The sequence below is a fragment of the Xylocopa sonorina genome, chromosome 8 (genome assembly GCF_050948175.1).
Source record: "Xylocopa sonorina isolate GNS202 chromosome 8, iyXylSono1_principal, whole genome shotgun sequence".
NCBI lineage: Eukaryota > Metazoa > Arthropoda > Insecta > Hymenoptera > Apidae > Xylocopa > Xylocopa sonorina.
Window position 1 is genome coordinate 9,224,609 of NC_135200.1, and position 23,844 is coordinate 9,248,452.

Sequence of the window (23,844 nt, forward strand, 5' to 3'; positions counted from 1 at the left end):
GTTCGAACGAAGGTGATGCGTTTCGTGTAACGAGATACTCTGTGTGCAAACGGTGTATCGTGTGTCGACACCACGGCGGGATTACACGGACGGTAATTGGACGGAATTTTCGTTCTGGTGTGGTTCACGTCTCTGACCCTCTTCCGCCCTCCGATTCTCCCCCGGTCGATAGACTCGACTCCGTCGTTGGGTTTACTCTCTTTCGTTTTCTCTCGCTTCTTCTTCCTCACGCGGCCAGTGAAAAAGACGAAGACGAAAGCGAAGCTACGACGTACGGGGTACGCGCGGGCAAGGCACGAAAATCGTACGATCGCGATTATATGTATATGTGTAGAACGGGGCACACGGCGGCTTTCCGCTACGTTTTCCGATCGATATCGCGGTCACAAAGTGTTCGCGAAACATCGGCAATGTGATGACAAACAAAGTGGTTGTGAAAAATTGTTTGCGATGACAATTTAGCCGTTTATTTCGGCAAGTTTGTTACAAGATGGGCGAAAGAAAGCGAGGAGGGAAGTATAGGAGGATTTACGCGACCCGAATTAATCTGTGTAAAGAACAGCCAGTGGAGATACGATTCCCGAAAGGGAACAACTTCTTTGCTTTGACGGTAGCTTTTGACGGATTGAGGCCCCCTTCAGGCTTGTAATAGTAACTATAATAATTAGATTTTTATCTAATTAATTGTAGAATAAAATCTACTAGTTTTCCTTTTCTTAAATTCAAAAAATATGGCGTAGCACTTTGATGTTGAACAAAGTAGCAGACGCTTCTTCGCTTCTTCTTTTCACATTCGAATGGAAACGTTGAGCGGTAATGCACACAAATGAGTAAATTGATAACTGTCATAGATTGAATTAGCCAACCTGTACGGGTAGGAACTGTGATGCAAATTACTTCACGTCTGGTCATTAAGCTTCTCACGGCTGAAACGGAATAACGTTTTCTGTCCTATCGTTTAGTTTGCTTTTACCGACAAATTGATAACGAAAACTTGGTTTCGTTCTCGTCGCGACGAATTAGCTCCTTTTTATTCTCGAGCTATCATTTTTTTTACCGTGGTCGTAATAATAGTTTAGAAATCCCGCGGTAAGAAGATAAAGTAGCAGGAGATAATGAGTAAAGTTGGACAAACGGGAAACTCTGTAGGGAGCAGCGAAAGAGGTCGTAGGATCAGAGTTTTCACAATGTCCCTATTCGTGAATCCATAATGATTAGCTTCTCGAAAAATCTACCTACCTTAGATTTTTTGATAAGACTAGATTAAGTTCTTAGGAAGGTTGTCTCTAATTTTTCAATTGTTTGCGTCTTGTTTCCAGTGCTGTTCTTATAAATTAAGGGAATGAACATTCAAAGTATAAATATATGGCATTATATTTATATAAAGGGTAGCACAGAATAAAATAAAATAAAATGGAAATTAGGCTTCAATATGTTTGGGAATATTATTTTTTGTTTAGAATCCACCCGTATGTTTCCCGAAATAGGTTAAAAACCTATAGTAAGGTTCAGTCAACCCGTCTGTTGGCGCTTATTACCAGTAACGTCCTAATTCTCACGCCTACGAAATTTAGTGAGAATAATAACTCTAGTCGAATTCGCTAAAATTAAGATCTGTTGTTCGCATTGAATCGGCGTCCATGATTTCTGTTTTTCTCTTCGGGCCTGTATAGATTAACTTCGGTAACGGTTTACATGACTTTCGTTTGATGCGATTAAATCCTGCATACATGTGTGATCAACGTGCTGCAACAAGTAATCTCCTAAGGCCTTTGTAGTGCTTCGAGATTATACGGTTAGGTGTAGGTGAATTGGTCGTATTTCAGAATCTCTTTAATATTATATCTCGTTGGTTGTAAGTACGGTTGCAAGGATTTTCTTCCGGGCAAACAGATAAACTGTTTAAACGTGATAACCGTTGTTTAATTTACAGACTAATTCCGTTCCATTAAGTAAAAGCTATTAAAATCGCAGTCTAAGAGCTTAATAGGTTAATATTTATATTGGGTGATTCATTTATTGGAACCTATTTATCGTGGAATTTGATCTTGAATAGATATGGTATGAGGTAGCGAAAAGTTTTGTTCAAGGAATCCCCTTTTTCCTGAAAATTATTCTATTACGTAAAATATATTTTGTAGATGATACTGAACTGTTCTGTTTCAAATGCATCACCTTATACAGAAATAATCGCAGCGATAAAAATGCATCACAGGAAACAATTAGGAATTCTTTCTCGTGGCGGGTTATAAAGAATGCACTAATTAATAGCAACGCAATTATTACTATACGTCCAATTCACACGAACACTTTTATATTAAACGCTGTATATTAAGTTTCGACGAGAAAAGATGATTGTTCAATTATTTTTTCAATGCGAATAGAAATGAACTAATAATATTGAACGGAAAAGTGGGAAGAGAAAGAAATTAGTCGCACTATAATCTTTAATTATCTTAAAACATGATAACCAGATAATGCATGACCATATGTTCTTCTGAATAGGTCTAATCGTCGGACTTCTTCCTAATTTATCGCTTTACAAATAAGCAGATTTCTTACCCATAGTGTCCCCTCTAATTTCTACACATTTTCCGCTTGCATTTTACGTTTAATAACATAACAATCGATTTACGTAACGAAATTAAATTGAATTTCGAATTTCCTCTGCCTATCGTTGGAACGTACCGGAAAAGGAAGGTGTTACTTCGTTCCCTATAAACAATAAACTTTCTTGTACGTTTCGTGACGCACGCGGTGAAATGCGTCCGCCTTCGAAGATGCGCACGATCGTCTTTTTACTTGCGTTGTGCAACAAATATGGACACAGATGCAATCTGCGGCCATCGGATGGTGCTGTGTAGAAGGCTCCTGCTAGTGAAACGAGCAATAAAGGATATTCGATCGAATTTGTTGATATTCTGGAGCAATTTCAAAGCAGTTTGCATATAATAGATAATTTAGGTTAGACTAGGTTGTTTGTTCTTCCAATAAATTCAATTTAGATTTAACAGCTTTTTATAGGGGAGTAAAATAGCGAGGAAGTCAATAAATAAATTTCTATTCGTTAAGCTTTTTATTACAGCTCACTCGTATTGATTTTTTTTTAGAATACAGCATAAAGACAATAGCCTCTAAAAAAAAATTGAAAGCTTCCATTTTTATTATTGTGCAGGTTTTGAAGGCAATCGAAATCTGTGCTTCTACGAAACTCGTTTGTACGTCGTTTTATAAAATAAGGAAAAAGCAGTAAGAAGTGAATTTGGAAAATAAATTCAATGAAAGATTGTCGTTCCGTGTAATCGAAAGAGAAAGGTGCAATTAGAGCAATTACAAGCGTCTCGTGTTCGGCGTTACTTGGTAGCCGTCGCGTTTCGGCGTCGGTTTGTCTGGTTCGTCTGGCTCGTTCCTTACCTCGACAACCCTCGATGTCGTGGGGTGAAGACCCTGCACGTCTAGCCGGAGCCTCCCGTGCATTTCGTATTTATTATTTATACGCTGGCAAGTGTCTACATCCGGTAGGATGCGCCGCGCGGGAGATCCCACTTCGTTAAAAGTATCGCGTCGTGCTCTCCGACGCGAAATTACACGATTAGGGGGCTTCCCATCGCGCCCGGGCCTTTCAAAGTGAACAATTAAATCCGATATTCGACCACACGCTCTGCTTACTTCTTTTCCATTACGCGCAAATAATCTAGGCGGGAGAAAATAAAAGTTTCCAGGAATAGATGCCCCCTCTGCTAATAAGATTGATGATATTTTTGAAAAAAATCTGAGACCCTGGAAAATTAGTAAATGGAAGGTTACTCGATTCGTGATAAATTGGGAGATATAACTATCGATTGGTAGGATAGTATACATATACCGTTTCCGTTATATCAAGTTTCTAAATGTGTAATGCGATAAATTAGGGACAGAGAAAGACTAGGGACAAGAAAGGTGATTTTGCACATTCGTGGCTTCGGTATAGAAGAATATTAAATTAGTGTCCGTAGCTAATAATCTTCGGTTAGTATTTTTAAATTTATGGTCTCAATATTCTTGTTACTTCATGATATGTCGTATTACTATGTTGGCTCGTTTCTCAGTTCCACATACGGCTCTTGTGTTATTATAAAGAACTCCAGATCTCATTTAAATATCGCACCTTATTATTCTACTTACGTCCAAGCTTTGATTCAAGATTTAATCAATACACAAAGGCAACACTTTTCTGTACTCTTCCCCAAGAGTAGTTCACGAATACCGATGACTGTTTTGTAATCTAGATTTACATTGTTTCAATTATTCAATTCCAGCTTCATTCTCCAATACAGAATTAGAATATTCACGATATTATAAACGGCCCACGCGAAGTACATTCTAACGATGATTATCATTCTCTTCTTACCAGGTAAAAGCATGTAATCCTATAGTACATTATGTGATTTGAAACGTGATATCCCTTTATCTACATTTTTCAACCTTTATTGTACATTTTTATCGGGCGATTGTTGCAATTCTCTTATTATTAGATAGCTTATTTAACCCTTTATAACGTCATATCATTTTGATATTAATACCTCTCTCCATCTAGATTTTTTACCTTCTCATTATTGAAAGAATTGACCACCTGTAAATTATTCTTACAAGCGAACAAAATTAAATGGCTTAACAAAGATATCGAGAATGGTGGATATGATTCTCCTTCACCGTGCAACACACCTGTGTTATACACTTATTCGATAAAGTAGAAGGTATGTTTAAAATTCATAAATTCGTTCGCATCTCTATTATGTAACTTGTTCGCAGATAGGTTGGTCTCGTCGACGCATGGATTAAAAAGGCAGAGTGCGTTGGATTTGCATTTTTATCAGGAACCTTGGCAGTTGTATGGTGGTGTCGTGTCGCATGTTCAAATGAATAATGAAACACGCTGCTGTCTGTGACCGAAGGAATTATTTATACCGGTATTTATGTCTGAATTACAACTATTTATGCGGGTATTCGTCTGTTCTGTGTTTCGATCATTATTTATACGATCGGGGCTACAGAGAGTACCCCGCGCATAATGTAGAGCAATAAAGTTCACAAGGAATACGATATCTTTGTAAATATGGCATTGTGCGAAAAATTGTAGCATTCTTCTGTCATTTTGAACGTGAATGAATTGCGTGCTTATATAATTGCTCGGTTTTCCGAGATATAACTAATGGAATTAGTTCGTATTATAACTTATAATTGATCAATTTTCCGTACAAATTAGTTTTGTGTATATACCTGTAGTTAAAAATAAGGAGAAAGTCGCGTATAAATGTAAGTCCAGGAGTCATAATTTTATAACTAAGCTCTAACGAGAAAAATGATGATGGTTTTTGATATAGTATACAGCATGTATGACTGAAAGAAAGGAAGAACTTAAATTTTAATAGAAAATTCTCGTGTTACTTTCACGCGGGCATACAGGATATTACTAACCAGAACAATGGGAACAAAGTTAGATGCATTTTTATCGATACAAATCTCTGATCTCTCTTTTCGCGTGAGAGACAATGCGAGTTCCCAAATGGGAATTTCGTTGTTATTAAAACATTAGTGTAATTGCGATTCGCGAAGCTGCTCCCGTCTTCTCAGAGACTTTCATTCTATGCCTCGAAGGTATATTCATCGAGAAAGCACTCCGGAGGGTTCTTGGCGAAATACGGTTTGCCGAGGATATAATATACCGAATCAAGACAATTAGGGCCTCGCGTTTCCGCACAATTCAACGGAATGAATCAAGTTTCAGGGACGAAGGAAGTACCACGTGTTCCGTGCGCTGGTATTTTTATTCAGCGCCTACGCGTTGCATTTAAGAATTCTTTCCCCTTTTCTCTTTTCAAATTAAACTTTAAGAACACTTTATCTAGCCTCGAGAAAGACAAAATTATTTTATTAGTATTTAGACGTTGAGTTTTTGAAGCTTGCAAAAATTATTAATATCCGAAATAATTAAGTGTGAATAACTTCAATACTACCCATCGATTATGAAATAAGTTTACAACTGGTTTACAAGTTGAACAACTGTGACATCTATATTACTCGTATGATCGATCGATGATCTCACCAGGTGTCACACCACTCGCGCGCTTTTTCAATAAGGTCTGACATCACATGAAAGTTTCGTCAAAGTGTCTTCCATCCATTATTTACAAGCAAGAATAACTGTGTGACGTAATATGCTTCAATAAAACAATATTTAATCGTCTGTGATATTAAACGTAGAAGATCGATGAGGAATATTCTTCCCCCTTTTTTTCTTCTTTTCTCAATCTACTGCCACAGATATCCCGTAATTAAGCTATCTTGCTGGAAATTGGAACTCTGCTCTCTTGATTACCTTGTTTCATGGCATTATATCTCTTCTTCGCCTTGTAACAGTTTGCACGGACTCGATGCATCGAAGTCGACTTCAATCTCACGCGAAATTAGCTTTCCTTCCATCGTTAAGCCCTTCGATGTGGAACAAAGCCTCTCTATTCTTCGATGCAAGGTATAATGAGTTACTAAAAGTGACTTCTCGCTATTGCTTGTTCATAGATGAAAGGTAAACCGTTTGGTTCGACTTCAAAACGCACGTAGTCCACATGGATGGAGCAAACAGAAGGGGCTAGGAGTCCGTTCCGACAAACGTTACACATTTGGTCCTCGGCTCGTTTCCTCGCATCGCGTTCGTCGACCAGAAACTGGATTGATCTTGCCGTGAACAAACGTGAGTATTTCCTTGTTAACTCTTTACAAACAAATATTTTTATTCTATCTCATTAATTTTTCTTTTCAGTTAGAGTAGAAATTGTATCGAGTTAAGAAAATGTAAATTCTGAGTTACGTGGTATTGTGGAGGATCAAGTGGGTTATTTGAAGACCGGAAGTGCCATGAACAGATGTATGTTTGACTAGTTAATTGTAAATAGCACATAGTTAGGGATTATTGAGTTGAAAGTTATCATTTTTCTAACCATTCTCTTGATTTTTGATAAATCTCCAGCGCTAACGAGACATTTCGAGAGATGAATTATAGCGTTCGTCGAACAACAGAATGGAGGAAGCTCCTCAAGCTACGGAGCTTAACGGAGCCAGATCAATTCGTAGTTTAGTGGCTGAGTCAATGCTGTCCGTAGATGAAGCCGTCTAAGGGCTTGCATTGTCTACCAGTCTTTAGAACAAAAGAAGTTAACACTAATCCTCTTAACAAATACATCCTACTATTCTTTACAAAGTTTTTTAAGCCTTAAACAACCACTAACATATTGAAGGCAGTTTAATTTCGTATATAAAAATATTCGTTCTACAATAATTTTCTTTTTTGCGTAAAAAAGAAGAGCTTGCCACTAAAATTCCGAGAGTATACGTTCCAATTTCGTAGAATCTTCTCAAACGAGATACCCTAATAACGCGTTGTGGTATTTTAAAAGCTACGTCCATTGTCAGTCGAACCCCATAAAGCGACGCGGTGGTATTTTTATTATTAGACGTGGAATGCGAGCTGTGCGATTTCACGTAAACGTTCTGTTAGTCACAGCGAGCGAAGAACCGCGGTTATTCGATACCGCAAGTAAGGACAAACGAAACGCAACTTGTCTTAGTTACCCGGTTCGTTTCTTTTAGAGGGGTAGAAATGTACATTGCAAGGAGTATGTAATTGATATTGACGTTTTCTTCCCGTGTGACTAAAAAAAGAAACGTTTGGTCAATTGCAGCTAGTGGAAAGCCGCGGTTATTCGGTGCCGGGAGCAAGGATGGCCAGGAGCAGCGTCACTGCAGACGCGTACCGGCGATGCACCGATCGCACCGTCGTCGTTCATCGCGATGCCGTTGTCGCAGCTCGTAGTACGTCCGCTCGCGAATCACAATCGATCGGAATCGGGTACGGTAGGAACGACCACGGCATTGCTACCTCTGGCCGCATCGGCTACGCTGCCAATTTCGATCAGGGAGAGGGCATGGCCGATTAGAGTCGCCCCTTTCAATACAACTGCCGAGCAGCACGTGATTCACGTAAGTTCCACGCTTACAACAGAGAATTGCTGTTTCCTTTCGTTGCTGTTTTTTACCCCCTGCTTTTCTTTCTCCGTTAGTTTCATCAATGTCCGGTACGCGGGATGGAATTTTTCTCCGATTGGCTTTTTTCTTTTCTTTATTTTTTCTTTTTTTTTTTTGACGTTCTCATCTCTCATTTTGATATCCTGCGGATGGTTGATATTGAATGACCTCATTTTTTTATGCAGTCAAGTGGAGTGTTGTTAGTACCTAGGTGGAAATGGTAGAGGTTTTCCTTTTTGCTTCTCTTTTTTTATGCTTCGTACGTGGAATTTGTTTGGCTGGAATAGAAGTTTGCTTTAGTATTTATGTTTTGTGGGTTTTTTAGCGGAAGATAGGGGAAAAGTGATTGGATGGTTTATTTTAGAAATTAGCGGGAAATTGTCGATAGGATATCAGGGTTCTTGAGAAACTCCGTATTTTTGAAAAATATGAGTAATCTAGTTAAGTTCAGCCATGGCTCAGGGTGATGATTCATTAGGTGCTGTTCATCCCGATGTTTAGTAATTCTCATACCTGAAAACCAATTACAATGAATCTAGCAAAGTATTTTCTTTAATCTACTTGTCAACTTTCAGCTTTATTTACATCATCACTTTTTCTATAATAATTAATTTGTTCTAAAATACGGATACGTAACATTAATTAATTCTTCGTTAACAGGAAAACAATGGGATTGTAGAATTTGAAAATGGCATTCCGTGAAAATATGAAAGCCTGTGTTATAACACTGTGTGGCCGTGAAAAAAAAAGCAGGTTGCAACAGCTTTTGCTATGTAAATGACTGTAAAGAAAGCAATTATTGATTTTCACGTAACTTCAGCGATAAACCTGTCGCCGTTTCGATGAAACGTCGTTAGTTATCGGTTAAATTACATTTTAGTCGCTTGGTAATTGGTTTTATCGCCAAACAGTTACTGCCATCTTTATAATTCGGGTTCTGCGAAACGTGCACGAGTGTTTCGTTTCGTTTGTTGTGCTTAAGCATTGGACACGTGTATAGTTACTTGCTACACGCGGCAATCACTTAATCATCGTGTATTCATGTTTGTTACATAAAATATGAGTCAGAGAGGTTTTAATGGAAAAATATTCTTGAAAATAATAGGAAACTTGAATCGATAAATCTTAAGGTATCTTTGAGCACACATTTTTAGTCCTTGTAGGAATAATTTAAAGTAAAATTAATAACGTATTTCAATTGAAACATCTTAAATTTATAATAATATCGTAGCGGAACTTACTCATGATCGTGTTTGGCACAGATCGAATAAAAATTACACGCAACACCTCGCCAATCTCGATTTACACCGCGTAGTTTTGAAGACCGACGTCTGAGCGCGATATTAAAAAGTTCCTCTTATCCCTCGACGGAAAAGTTTTCAGTCGTAATTAGAAGGGTTCGAATACTGCAGGAAGTTCGACTTGCACGTAGAATGAAGTCGGTATTATGCAACAGCCATCCAGTGACGCAACGTTGGGGAAAAAAAGTACGCGATGAATTCTTATCAGCTGTTTGCGTCTTTGGCAATCGTCACATCCTAATTAAAATTTTATCCACAATAATCTTAGGAATCGTCTTCTTTTCCGTTTTCGAATTTACCATTTCCTCTGCTTAATTGAAATGAAATTTATTTGAATTCTTGATAAATTAATCATTTTATAATTATATATACGTACTGTCGTTTAAATAAACACTCAGTTTGCGTTTCAGTGTCAGAAAAATAGTTCAAATAATCAATTAGCCAGAATCACGGGGCATCGATTCCCAAGCCTGAAACAAGAGACTCCTCGCAACCCCTATCAATGATTACCAAGCCGACCACGTGCCCAAGCCATTCAGCTAACTTCCCCAACGGAACACTAATCCATTCCCAAGGCGTATATCCCACTCGATACCCACTCCTTTTCTGAGTCATACCTCTTACTTCCGGTCCCGTATCCACCCCTCCGCACGAACTATATTTTTTTTTCCATAGGCTACTGTAGAGGAACTGTGCGAAGACCTTGACATATTCGGTGGCATATTGGCCGGTCTAATACGCGCGAACGCTTAAATAGTACAAACGACGAATTATCGACCACATCACCACAGTTCCCATATGCGCGTGTATGCATGTGTGTACGTTGTGTGTGACAGACGTTAGAGACCCGTGACTTTCCAACAAAGTGCCCCACGTCGAAGCGAAAACTTTCGTCACGGCAGGGGGCCAATCGTCGGGCAAACTGCTCCGCTGGATGTTAATCAATAAGAATCTTTTTCCGCGGTTAGCTCGCCCGATAACCACGGGGAACGGATCTCCACGGATTGGCGAACTTCGCCGGAAATAGAGATTAGAGGTATCGATGACTTAATGACGAGACATGGAAAGATGTTCGCGTTTCAATTGGATCTGTTCGATTCGGGGAGATTGGCAGGAGTGTTTACCACTCTGCGACATGATTCATGTACAACGTGTTGCTCAAAATGATTAATGTGTAATAAGTAAACTATGAATTTGTTGTGCAAGTAGGAGATGCGATCATAAAATATTTTATATATTTGTTCACGCCATATGTACGTACGGGGATTAACATTTTCAACAGTTCTTAATTGATAATTGTAGCCAATAACAATTGATTTACACCTTTTCGAAATTCATTTTCTTCATTGACGTTTGTGTTCCAGAAATTAAAAGGATTAGTACACCTCGCAGAATGGATACGTGTGGAGTCTACTTGTCTCAGCTGCGAGCGATGCTCGTGAGAAATCTCCTACTGAAGAAGCGCGAGAAGCGGAAGACTACGGCGGTATGTTAACTATAAACATCTGTTATAAGCAATTAACATACTACGCGATGAATAGGAACAGATGGACGGTCCTTGAAGCTACGGCAACACCTTTTCTTATTGTTTTATTTCCTTTATAAAATGTAGAGGTGCAAAATGCCCAAGTTCTAGCTAATTTGATTGCTCGTTACTAATAATTTGTAATTTCCCATAGAGAGTTTGTTTGGGTAAATAAGGAAGAAGTAACAAAACCTGTTAAAGTCATCACTTTAATATTTATTGTATTCTACACTATGTGGGCTATCCTTGTATCAAGTACCTTTTGAAGAAAAGAAGAAGGACCCTTGGAATTCTATTATGTGTGAAATTTTCGCTATTTTATTTTAACTTTTTAAACTATCCTTTTCCAAATTCTATATCAGTACGGATCACCCAGTAATTGGTAATAGAATTGTCATAGGGTGTCCGAGGAGAAAAGAGAACAAAGTACTGAATAACACATGGAAATCGCTAATTTTGTATAATTCAATGGACAAGGCGTACGTTTGTTTGACCCAGTTTCAGGATTCCATCTGGAACCCTTCAAGTTTCCATTGAACGTGTTGACATATACTGCTCTAATGAGAAACTATGCAGCAATATTTCTATGGCTATGATCATCGAAAAACGAGCATCCTGAGTCAGTTCATCACGCAAAGGAACATTCTATGTCTTATGGATATTTATTTCTCCACTTTATGTCACGGAGTATCTTAATCGGGTAGCGTTTCATGTTGGGAAGTCAGGACTAAGTATAGACGCGAATACTTATTTTATGTACAAATCGATTTTCTCTACCTCTAACACCGGTTCACCTTTCCTCTCTTCTGTTCGATCGGCCCTTTATCTTAATAAGTCGACGCAGAAGTTTTGATGAACAGCGTAACAGGCGACCGTTCCCGAAGATAAACACGTTCCAGCAGTGTTGGGATTAAAAATAAAAGTTGGACAACGACGGCAGATGTTAGGAACGAAGAAAAGATACACGTACACACACACAATGATCATTTAGCAACAGTAAAATATACAGGATGTACTTTGGGTAAAAGTTCTAGGTACTAAAAGAAAAAAAGAAAAAAGCTCAAGTCCATTTTTATGTCAAGACACTTCTGGCTTCTAAGTTATATGTATCTTAGTTTATAATATATTATCCTTCTTATGAATTTTGCATTTTCTGAGAAGACTATTCATTTATTTCTTCAATAATATTTAAAAAAATTATTATTTTTTCAATCATTAGAAATTAATTTTTTTTGGAAACTTTAGTGAAATTCTATCGAAAAAGAAAAAGAACGAGATTTAACTTCGCACTGTCACGTGTGAATGGATCAATGGATTCGACAGTATCGCCAGCCTGTCACAGGACAAATCGAGTATGCTTTAGAAGCAGAACCGGAAGAGGAAGAAGAAGAAAAAAGGGAAACGCAGAGGGATGGGGGCGAAATGTTGATGCTGGATGCCAGTAAAGCTGTAAATCCGTATTCACCAGCCATGACGGAAAGGCAGATGCGCGGATAGCTTCCACGAATGGCGACGAAGTGACTGTGTTCCGTGGACATTCGTGTCTGCCAACGGAGAAAGGGCGTGTTGCCAATTCGTTTTCGTTTTTGCGTCCGCTTTGTGCCAAGTGGACCAAGGGTCGCCGTGGACATTTAGAAAGTTGGAGGAACGGAGAAAAGAATAAAGAAGTTTTTCATTTTCTCAAAATTTTCTTTTTCATTGCGTCTCTGTCAGGTTTAAAGTTAGACTAGATTGAAATTCGGTGCCTCCTTCGTTTCTTGTCCATATAGTTGACCAAAGATGCAGTCCGAATGTTATTGCATAGCGTGATCACTGGGTTCTTAAAATACATGTGCTCACACCGGAACAGTTTCATCCGCGTTGTGCATGTCGATGAAATTAAAGGGAAGAGGGAATGATAGAAAAAGGAGGATATTATTTTGAACAATCAATTCATAAGAAAGAATGTGGAGCTATTTGAGGATGTAAATGGTTCTTGAATTAAAGGAATATTATATGAAAAGACTGTGACTTTATGATGACAGGAATTTACTGTCGAAAGAACTGTGGGTGGCAAGGATATTGAATTTCAAGGAGAGTCGCATTGCATTTAACTAATTAAGATTTGGAAAGACTATTTGACTACTCGAGATTATTACTACTAAATTCTGGCATTATATTGTTGGTTATTCCTTTATATCATTGTATAATATTGTACTTTGTTACAAAGATAGTCGTTACAAAGTATATCGGAATGCACATAAGAAGTAGAATTTATGTATATGTTTACTCAATCACCACCGCAACAATATACATATAACAGGAAATAATAATATAAATAGCTAAAAATGTATTGCACAGTGTCCAACGCGTAACAGAATTGTACAAAGTCCATTCGTTTACTACGAGGGTTTACAAATTACATAAACTCCAATAAAATATTTGATCAGCAGGAACTACACGTTCAATCATCTGAGCTGTACAGCATTTGGAAGAGAAAAAAAGCCAAGAGACCATGAAAATCACTTCTTCCTGGAGTTCTTCTGCTTCCCGTCTTTTCCTTTAAAAATAGCCGAATCGACGACGTTCGTGGGTCCGTTGTTCCACAGGGAAGTAGAAATGGTCTCCGTGGGCTCAAGTGCGGAAGGAAGCAAATGCGGGCCGACGAGAAAGTAGATTTGTTCGATCCATGTCGGCAGAGACAGGCCAGCCACGCAACATTGCCATAATGGCAATCCAAGATGGACCAGCATCATGCGAAAGTACACCGTAAAATTATTCGCCAAATGACACCATCGATTAGTGTTCTCTCGGTGCAGCCAGATCGTTGGCGGCTCTGCTTCGGGTTTCGTGCGATATACCAAATAGACCTTGGACGTTCCGCTCTGTGGAAAGCATTCAGCAATTTCAAACATCTTGCAATCCTGGCCATCCCCTAGCAGATCAGCTGGATTGGTGTTTTCGAGAAGATCGATCGAACTACCGGAACTGGCCTCAGTGTTTTGGGTCTCACCGTGAGATTCTTGCTTGACAAAATCTGTTTGATGATCGATGGAATTTGAGTAACGTTTTAAGGAAGAAAGAGTGCCAATTTCCATGCGTCCTACGGAAAATTCTTCACCTGTATAAAACGCATCTAACGTGAGGATAGTTAAAAAGTAATAATTGTTAAATTGTTATTAGTTAAACAATAAATACTAATCATTTTCCGATAGCTCCCGAAATAATCAAGAATGATTCTGTCAGCAAAAATAACTTTCATGCGAAGGCGACAGCAGTAGAAAGCTTTATGAATCAGTATTCTTAAAATAAATAAAGTGCAATGCTCCGCAGGTCATTAAGACCAGAGAGAATGAAATTGCGGATGAAAGACGGTATAAAGAGGTTTGCGGGTACGCATGGATAATTCTTAGAGATGTACCTGCTATCTCAAGGCTCCACTGCAACAGGAAACCGTCGATGGACGCGTAGAAGTTCCTAACGTCTTCCGGGAGCGTGCAACAATGCCGTTGCTCCCAGCTGGCAATCGTCGTGGTCTCGCATCCGTTTCTCCGGTCGACTCGTACATTTTTTACGTACGGAAAACTCTCGAGGATCTTGACCACGCCCAGCGTGAGATTCTCATAAAAAGAATCCTCTGTTACGATGTCGACGAAGAACGACATTGATTTATGTATTTTTTAACATCTGTTCACCAAAACTCCGACGAAGACGAAGTATACTCAGAACTTTATTGATATTCATTAAATGAGATCATGTGTTTAAGTGAGAGAAATAGTAAAAGCGTGAGAATTCTTAAAAAAAAAAAAACATCACTCTTTTTTCAATGCACATACACATATATGTGTGTAGCAAAGGTGATTTCTATTGTTGAAGTGCCTTAGTACCATATGTTTTATCAATATTTTTCTATATCATCCTAGATTCACTCTTCTTTTTATTAATGTTAATTCTCTGGATGTAATTTTTCATTGGAGAAGAATTTTCAAGGTTCAGTAAGGGATTCTGAATTGTCAGCAAACGGGCCGTAGAAACGAGAACAATTGCACTAATGAATCGGACTAGCCTGGTTCGTTGTTGATCGCCATGGAGACGGAATACTAAAGCGAACCAGCGTATCCACTTTTCCCGTTATTCAAACGAGTCGACGAGGGGGTTGTATCGAACGTTTGCGCAGGTTTACGTTACACGACAGGTGTGGTAGGAGGGTACAGGTAGAATAATTATTATGCACGCATTGAAGGGAGATTTCTTTCAGAACGTTACCATGCATCGCTCCCTCCACTATTCAATCGAAAACGTCGTGTACGATTTTTAATGTATGCATTATTAACCATCGAGGATAGGGGAACAGCTGCTGGTGGCAGCTGAGGGGTCGAGTTGAAAACTTGTTAAATATCTGGCATCGAAAATGTCCGTTCATCTGTCCCACGTTACATTTTGGAAACGTGTTTCTTTCTTTTCATACGACCACGTTTTCTCTTCTTTTTACACTAAACTTCTTGAATTTAGTTCCTGTACGTTATTTAGATCAACTTAATCCACAACGAAAATAGAGAATTTAATAAGTTTTTATAGAAATATGGAACTACAACAACGTTTAAGCCAATGCTTGTTCCAGATTTAAATTGATACTCACTATTGTTCACAGGAGATTTTCCTACCTCTTTGCACCCTTGGTGTGTTAATCGTGGTAAAGGTATTGCCACCAAATCCGAACTATCCCGCAATGATAACACAGAGGCAAGAAGATGGTATCTTCGAAACGTTCAATGGTTACAAGAACAATACGATAGCTGTTGTTCCTAACTCGACGGAAACATTGGTACATGTTCATCAGTGTTTAACAGTTTTGTCTAGAGTAGAATCGTATAACATTCTTTACAATGTCATTACTTATTTTAGACGTTTTTAAATTCAATGAATACCCTGTGGTTATCGATGTGGAATTATCCCGGCAAACTTCCCCTGAATTTCATGGTGTTCGATACGAAGGATGATCTGCAAGCGGCGTATTGGAGAGACCCATACAGCGTTCCCTTGGCAGTAATATTCGAGGATTCTCAACCTATATCACAGCGTCTCTTGTAAGAAACATAGCCTCCATCTGCTTGAAATTATCAGTCGCAAGTAGAGGCAATAATTTTAAATATATAAATACCGTAATACTTATATTAGAACACGCGAGTAATCTTTAATACGAAGGAAATATTGACCTCTAGTTGGAACAATGAAAATTGAATGGCATATGTATAATTGCGCTACTACAATATGTTCATTGTTAACTTTAGGTATGAGATAAGAACTAATCCTTCGTACACGAATCCACCTTCACCGACTGAATTGTATTCCGCCCCAGTTACTTGCCGAAAGGATACAAGTCACTGGATAGGTGGCGTATTATCGATAGAGACTGGCGGATCGTGCCCTGTGCACAATTACTTGCACTCCGGTTTCCTTGCGTTGCAACTAATCATAGATATGACGAAAATAAGAGTACGTTCTAAACAATTCATGTGGATAACTTTATTACGTAATTAGGAAGTAAGAAGAATTATTGTACCGATTTAATCTTACATGTCTATACAATTTGCAGCTAGATACGGGGAATACTGATGTAACCATACCGGATATTAGACTGGTAATGTTTCCCAAAGAAGCTTTCACCGCAGGTAACAGTTCACGGTTCAATTTTAAATGAACAGCTTTTACAAAACATTGTCCAATTGTCGTTACACGTTGACTAACAATCGATACGTTCGCTGCAAAGATTGGAGCATTGCCGACATAGGTTTCTTGCCTAGTATACTCTGACTAACATTAGATTCTCTAATTAAATAAATAGCTATATTAGACCAATGCATATAACAGAAAATACGTTTGCTTTAGAAATTAAGCTTGCACTTAAAGTTTCTTCTTCTTGAGGGTATATTTCTAAGGATATCTTTTATTTAGACTGGATGCTGGCCTTTAGAGTTGTTATACCTCTCTTTATGGTTCTGGCCCTTTCGCAATTCGTCACTTATCTTCTGATCTTGATAGTCGGTGAAAAGGAGAACAAGATTAAGGAGGGAATGAAGATAATGGGCCTAAAAGATTCAATTTTCTGGTATGTGAATGTAATTCGGGAGCTAACTGATAGATTTGGGCTTCACTTCAATTACTAATGCTTAAAGAATTATATATTGCATGGAAGAGAAAAGAATTACATTAAAAAATGAAAGTTCTACTTGGAACAAATTTTCAATTTTAACAAAATCCATTGTTTTACATTCCAGGTTATCGTGGTTCATTATCTATAGCGTCTTTGTCTTGTTATTGTCTGCCGTTGGAGTAATACTACTTTTTACGCTACAAATGTTTCAGCACACACACTTTTTACCAATATTCCTTTTAGTAGTTCTATACAGTTTCTCCATAATCATGTTGGCCTTCATGATAACACCTTTTTTCGACAAGTCACGAGTAAGTATTCTGCCGACACTGTTTTATTAGTACCACGCTGATGTCTCACTAACTTAATTCGAATCATTTTTTATCCAGACTGCCGGTGTACTTGGCAATTTCGCAGTAACAATAATGAGCTTGATGTACTTTATCCAGATCTTTGTGAACGACTCTAGTTCTGTTCCATTTTGGTTGGTTTCTCTGCTTAGTCCAACAGGTGTTGCTTTGGCTATGGACAAAGTACGTACTCCAAAGTAACAATTTGCTGTTAGAGAAAAGAGGATTTTACGGATAAAAATGTTTACGTTCGTTTACAGGCTCTTGTACTCGATCTGCAAGGAGAAGGAGTTAACTTCGACAATCTTTGGTCAGGTCCTGGTATACCGTTCGGTGGAAGTCTCATTATGATGACTTTAGACATCATTTTATATGCCTGTCTAGCCTACTATTTCGACTCCGTTATACCAAGTATGTTTTCCAAAAATTGACGTTCACGAACATTCTTCTTATTGCCTTTTAAACGTATACGCGCTATTGTATTCGCCAAGTTATTAGTAAATAACGAGCAATTAAATATGTTAACACAGGTGAATACGGAACGAAAAGAACGCCATGGTTTTGTTTCACTCCCGGATTTTGGTGTCAGAGGAAAGCTCCACGAGTAGGTTTTAATAGTCAATATTAATGAAACATCGAACGTTTATAGAAAATAGAGAAAAATGTATTCACAGTTGTATCTGCAGGTACCTTCCTCGAACGGTGAATCGAACTCGTTTATTCCCGGTGAAGAAACTAATCGCGATATTGAACCGGTGGTACGCGAGATGAAGGGTCGCGAGGCGATTAGGATAGTTGATCTTTACAAATCCTACCACAAGTGTCGTAAACCGGAGATTAAAGCCGTGAACGGGATCAATCTAACAATTTACGAGGGGCAAATTACAGCGATACTTGGACACAACGGAGCTGGCAAAACGAGCCTCTTCAATATATTAACCGGCCTGACCGCACCTACTGCTGGTACTGCCTTGATCTTCGGCTACGATGTCAGGGACTCCAATGATATGCAAATGATCAGAAGCATGACTGGCGTTTGTCCGCAGCATGATATCCTTTTTGATCTCCTGACACCTCGAGAACACCTCGAGTTTTTCGCTGCCGTGCGAGGAATTCCAAGATCGATGATCGAACAGGAGGTACATCCCGCTCTCTTTTTTGTATATGAACTTCTTACATAAACGAATTGTTACATATATGTATGATTATTTTCAGGTGAAAAAGACATTAAAGGATATCGATTTAATCGAGAAGGCAGATATTTTTGCAAAATATTTGAGCGGTGGTCAAAAGAGGAAATTATCCGTTGGTATTGCCATTATCGGTGATCCGAAGATTATCATCCTCGATGAACCCACGGCAGGAGTGGATCCTTACTCTAGAAGGCAGATGTGGTCTTTCTTGCAATCCAGGCGTCACGGAAAGGTGATTCTGTTGACAACGCATTTTATGGATGAGGCAGACATATTAGCCGACAGAAAGGCCGTCATTAGTAAGGGAAAGTTGAGATGCTGCGGTAGTTCTTTGTTTTTAAAAAACAAATTCGGCATTGGATATCACTTAACGTACGTCGAGCACTTTTTTATAAATATTAAAATTCTGTGATAAAACGCACTTGAAATAAAATGTACAAATAAAATTCTTAATACCTCGGAAACAGGTTGGTACTTGAGGGAAATGCAAGGGAATCCGCTATTAACAGATTGGTAATGTCCCATGTTTCGAAGGCGGAAAAAGCTAGACGTCATGGACGTGAATTGAGCTTCATTTTACCGCACAATTCCGTGGAAAACTTCGCCCCACTTTTTTCAGCTATAGAACATGAAATTAAGACACGATCAAGTAGACTGGGTATCAGTAGCTATGGAGTGTCAATGACTACTTTAGAAGAGGTGTTTCTCCATTTGGAGAAAGACGAAGGCCCGGAATGCACAATGGATAATTTATCCAAGAAAATGGTACGCAATCGTGCATTAAGCAGATCACTGTCATTGCAATCAAAAAGCACCTCTTATCAGAGCTTGCAGAACGAGGGTGTTACTGTTCAAAATGATAGCCAAGCGAAAGGTAAATTGAACTTAATATTTAGAAAATGTTATACTTCGTAACTTAATATGATCAAATACATAAATTGTAAATCTCATTGTATTTTGCTGCAGGCGCGGGAGATTTACCAGATGGCGTTCATAGTGATAGAAACCCTCCAGTTCTTGGCCTTGGATTAGACCCCATAAAGATCCGGCCTAACTTCATTCAAACCTTGTACGCTATGCTTCGCCTAAGGATACTCAGGCTCTTTAGGAACATCCAGCTGCTGTACTTTACTATCGTTGCGCCTCTTTTTCTGGTAGTTCTTGGCCTCCACTTAAATAGCATTCAAACAGTCGAAATCAAAATGCAGTCTCTTAAATTGGATACCGGTACGTTTTAAAACATCTTAGATTTCGATGAACCTATTCAAATAATTTTAATCAGAATTTCTGATTTCCTTGTTTTTTTGCTTTTGCAGATACGTATGGAAATGAAACAAAAATTTTGTACGCAAACAATACCGGACACGATATCACAGATTTGATTAATGATATAAATCAGGATGTGAAGTATGTCAAAGAGTACCACGGAAGTTTTGCAAATTTATTAAAAATTGCACCGCACATGACTGCTTTGAATATCGTTGAGTTTAATCAGTCCAAAATTGATTTGACTATCACTTATAACGACACCATGCAACATTCTCTACCAATCTTGATAAATCTGCTCTCAAACACCTATCATAGGTATAATTATTACTAACATATTCGAGGTATTATAAAAGCGTATTGTAATTTTAAATGTTCGCGTATATAAAATTGATTTGTTTCGGATTATATAGATTAATCTCAGGAGATAACGATGATCTAAAACCAATTGAAGTTAAGACGCATCCTTTCCAACAAACTTCTCAACCACAGGAATTCAATATCGGTACAGCTAGTTCTGCCGTGTTTATTGGAATGAATTTTGTATTACTACCTGTAACTTTAGTCGTAGATATGGTCTATGATCGTGAAGTAAGCCTTTTCTTTCTAATTAATATTATCTCTAAAGCAGTATCCATTATTCATCTCACTATCGAAATTATGTTTCTAGATAAAAGCAAAGAACCAGCTCCGTGTTAATGGTCTGTCATTTTCTATGTATTTCCTGGCATATTTTATTGTACTTGTCGGCCTGATGACATTCATCTGTTTATGTATCCTTGGCATTATATTCCTCTTTGACGTGCCTTCGCTTCAAGAAGTACCGGCTCTCATAACACTTGGCAGCCTTTTGATGCTTTATTGCCCATCGTCTATCCTATTCTCGACATGTTTGAGTTACATCTTTGATAAGATGGATTCTGCTCAAAGCATTTTGCCCAATGTCGCAACATTCATCGGGCTCCTGCCGTTTATACTAGTCACGATTCTTGACATGTTGGGTCTTAGTAAGTTACATTTCTGTAGTACTTTGTTTAATAATATAGAATAATTTTCAAATGTTATGCTCCATTCCGTTTCGAAGATTTTCCTTTCATTATGTTAATTATATATACAATTTGTTATCATAGACTAATTCATGAATTTTTAGGTGGAACAGCAGCATTTGTTTTACACGTAATCTTCTCTTTATTGAATACGTTATACGTACCATATGCTGCAGTATATTATGTAGAAAGAGTACATCTAATGTGTTCCATCAATGCCGCTTGTCATCATTTAACTATGTCCGATTATTTAACCACGGAGATCGTTTTAATGGCCTTTGGTGTGCTTCTGCACTGCCCGGTATGGTTCTTCGTGCTTTTATTGTTAGACATCAAAAAAAGCGGTGGCAACGTCAGTGATATATTCAAACATTTTCTGGTTAGTATATAACTCTAGTACATATTGTATATTTTATTGAGTGTCCACTATTTAAATATAAAACAATTTTGTATTTATAGCGCAATGGTGGTTCTATCGGTGAAGAGATAATGGAGAACAATGATATCGGGGAGCACGAAGACGGAGACGTTAAAGCTGAGCGGCAGAAAGTTTTTAATCTCATTACTTCGTCGTCTGTTCAAGAACCGCCTGTAGTTTTAGTACAGGTATCGTTTCTACTATGAAAGGTCTTTCTTATTTTATGACAATCCATACAAATCCATCTTACAATTGAACATAAATATTTATTAGAACTTGAGAAAAGAGTACCGACCAAGGGAGTCAGGTTCATGTAGTTGTTGCTCGAAACAAGATGAAGAAGCCAACCAAATACAACGAAAAGTTGCTGTAAGAAATCTCTCGTTAGCGGTCGAGCCGGGCGAAGTGCTCGGTTTATTGGGCCACAACGGTGCTGGCAAAACGACAACGATGAAAATTATTATAGCAGAAGAAGCGGCCACACGTGGTAGAGTGCAGATTGGCGGTCATAATATCAATTCAAACATGGCGGAAGCCTTCAGGCAAATGGGTTATTGTCCTCAACACGATGCCCAGTGGAAGAATATCACTGTTAGAGAACATTTGGAATGTTACGCTGCCATTCGTGGTGTACCTTGGGGGGACATCGACAGGTGATTATTTCGAATAATAATCCTTTGCATTTCTTAAAATTCTTATTCAAGAATTAGATTAGTCTCTATATGATAAAATGAAACTAACTAAAGCACTGTTTTATAGAATTGTAGATTTGTATCTTAGCGGTTTACAAATTCATGAACATGCCGATAAACAGACTCAAGAATGTTCAGGTGGTACTAGAAGAAAACTCAGCTTTGCCATGGCAATGATTGGGGGTCCAAAGGTTGTTCTAATGGATGAACCCAGCACGGGAATGGATCCTAGATCAAAGAGGTTTCTGTGGGATACAATTCTTGCTAGTTTTCAGGTTGGTTTTCCTCGTTAAAACTTTTCTCTGATCAAGCAAGGTTTAAAACAGGTTATTGTTACACAACAGGGTGGTAGAGGAGCGATATTAACCACTCATTCGATGGAGGAAGCCGATGCTCTCTGTTCGAGAGTTGGTATAATGGTAAAAGGGGAATTAAGGTGTATTGGTTCCACTCAACACCTGAAGAATTTGTACGGCGCTGGATATACCCTAGAAATGAAACTTTTAGGCGGTGATTGTACGCCCACGACACCCTCCGGTGACAGGATTTCAAGTCTGAAAGAATTTGTCTCCAGCCTATTTCCGGATGCAACACTTGAAGAAAGTTTTGCTGACAGGCTAGTTTTCGCTGTTCCCCAACATGCGGTTAACTCGCTGGCCGAGTGTTTTATGCAGTTGGAGAAAGGTAATTATAACATTGATGATTAATACATTCGCCGCATTGTCTCAGCGAGTATAACGAACGCGCGCCGTTCTTAACGTAATCGAAAATCTGATTTATAGCCAAACTCGAGTTGGATATCGAAGAGTATAGCTTCAGCCAAACCACATTGGAACAGGTTTTCCTTAAATTTTCACACTACGACGAATCTAACTCGGGAGAATGATGACTCATACAAACGAACGTGTTTAGTGAAATACTTATAAACCTGCTCAAGTTGTGGAAAGAGTGTAAAATAAGTTATTCTCATTCGGGCAAAGTGATTTGTTTTTTTTTTTTAGTGTCCCAACTTAAATACTATCGAGAATTACGAAGGCAAGAAGCATTCTAAATATTAAGAACACTAATTATTTACGAAAGGACTTCATATTGTCGCTCGATACATATACTTCGAAGATAACCATACATATATAATTCTTGTTTTGATTCTCGACGATTCTGTGGGCGAAAAAAATCGTATTTTTACGCTATACATCGATCGACCTAATCGCAAGGAAAAAAAAAATAGATATCTTTTTTTGGTGCCGGTGTTTTGGTATTATTATGTTCGTCAGAATTAACAGCGTGACTTTCTGAAGGTGATTCTCGTGAGATAAATGGACATGTATGTAAAGATAAGTGAGCTGTAAATAGTGGAAACTGTGAAGTGTCAAGCGAAAGAGAAAGCGCTAATAATACTATTTAAATAGTAATATTAATAATTTTGAAATTGTATTGTAATTTAGTCTATTATTCGATTCCTATGAATATTACGAATAGGTCTCACAATTAATATTGCTGTGGAATTGGAACGTTATTATCATCATTATAAGTATTAATAATTAAACATCATTGACAGGGAAGAGAAAATACGGATCCAATGATCGATATTAAAAATCCTTTTAAACGCAGTGAATTCGAATGAATTATCTATCTACATTGATATAAACGTAGGAACGCAATCTGTACAGGTCTATTCGTTTTAGGTGATATTTACGATTGCTCGTAATTATTTCGAGCGCTGTTAAAAGAAATGTGACCATGTTCACCATTTGTTCAGAAAGGGTGCTGTGTTATATCGAGAAGAGCTACATAATATATAATTGGGTGACATAATTTGTGCATATAACGTAGTATGTAGTACGTATTTACGAATAACT

General features: G+C 38.2%; 2 protein-coding genes across 3 annotated transcripts; one reads left to right on the plus strand and one right to left on the minus strand.

Moving 5' to 3' along the window:
* LOC143426485 (cholesterol transporter ABCA5) lies at positions 1-23,406 on the plus strand. 2 transcript variants are annotated; one of them, XM_076899978.1, is made up of 25 exons: positions 1-92; positions 6,559-6,730; positions 10,727-10,848; positions 15,518-15,691; positions 15,772-15,953; positions 16,158-16,362; positions 16,463-16,538; positions 16,822-16,975; positions 17,145-17,331; positions 17,410-17,553; positions 17,631-17,781; positions 17,901-17,974; positions 18,045-18,509; positions 18,586-18,935; positions 19,031-19,437; positions 19,530-19,790; positions 19,880-20,147; positions 20,243-20,420; positions 20,500-20,836; positions 20,980-21,254; positions 21,335-21,481; positions 21,567-21,946; positions 22,053-22,260; positions 22,330-22,669; positions 22,768-23,406. In XM_076899978.1, exons 2-25 carry the CDS (start codon positions 6,610-6,612, stop codon positions 22,869-22,871), a joined length of 5,310 nt encoding a protein of 1,769 aa, XP_076756093.1. In that variant the 5' UTR covers positions 1-92; positions 6,559-6,609; the 3' UTR covers positions 22,872-23,406. The 2 variants fall into 2 exon arrangements, with proteins under 2 accessions (XP_076756093.1, XP_076756094.1); XM_076899979.1 differs by having other exon boundaries at positions 18,057-18,509.
* LOC143426486 (tubulin polyglutamylase complex subunit 2) lies at positions 13,389-14,531 on the minus strand. The gene is made up of 2 exons (XM_076899980.1): positions 14,288-14,531; positions 13,389-13,987 (listed from the first exon to the last, which is right to left on the minus strand). The coding sequence occupies exons 1-2, from the start codon at positions 14,529-14,531 to the stop codon at positions 13,389-13,391; spliced, it is 843 nt and encodes a 280-aa protein (XP_076756095.1).
* Positions 23,407-23,844: the final 438 nt, after the last annotated feature.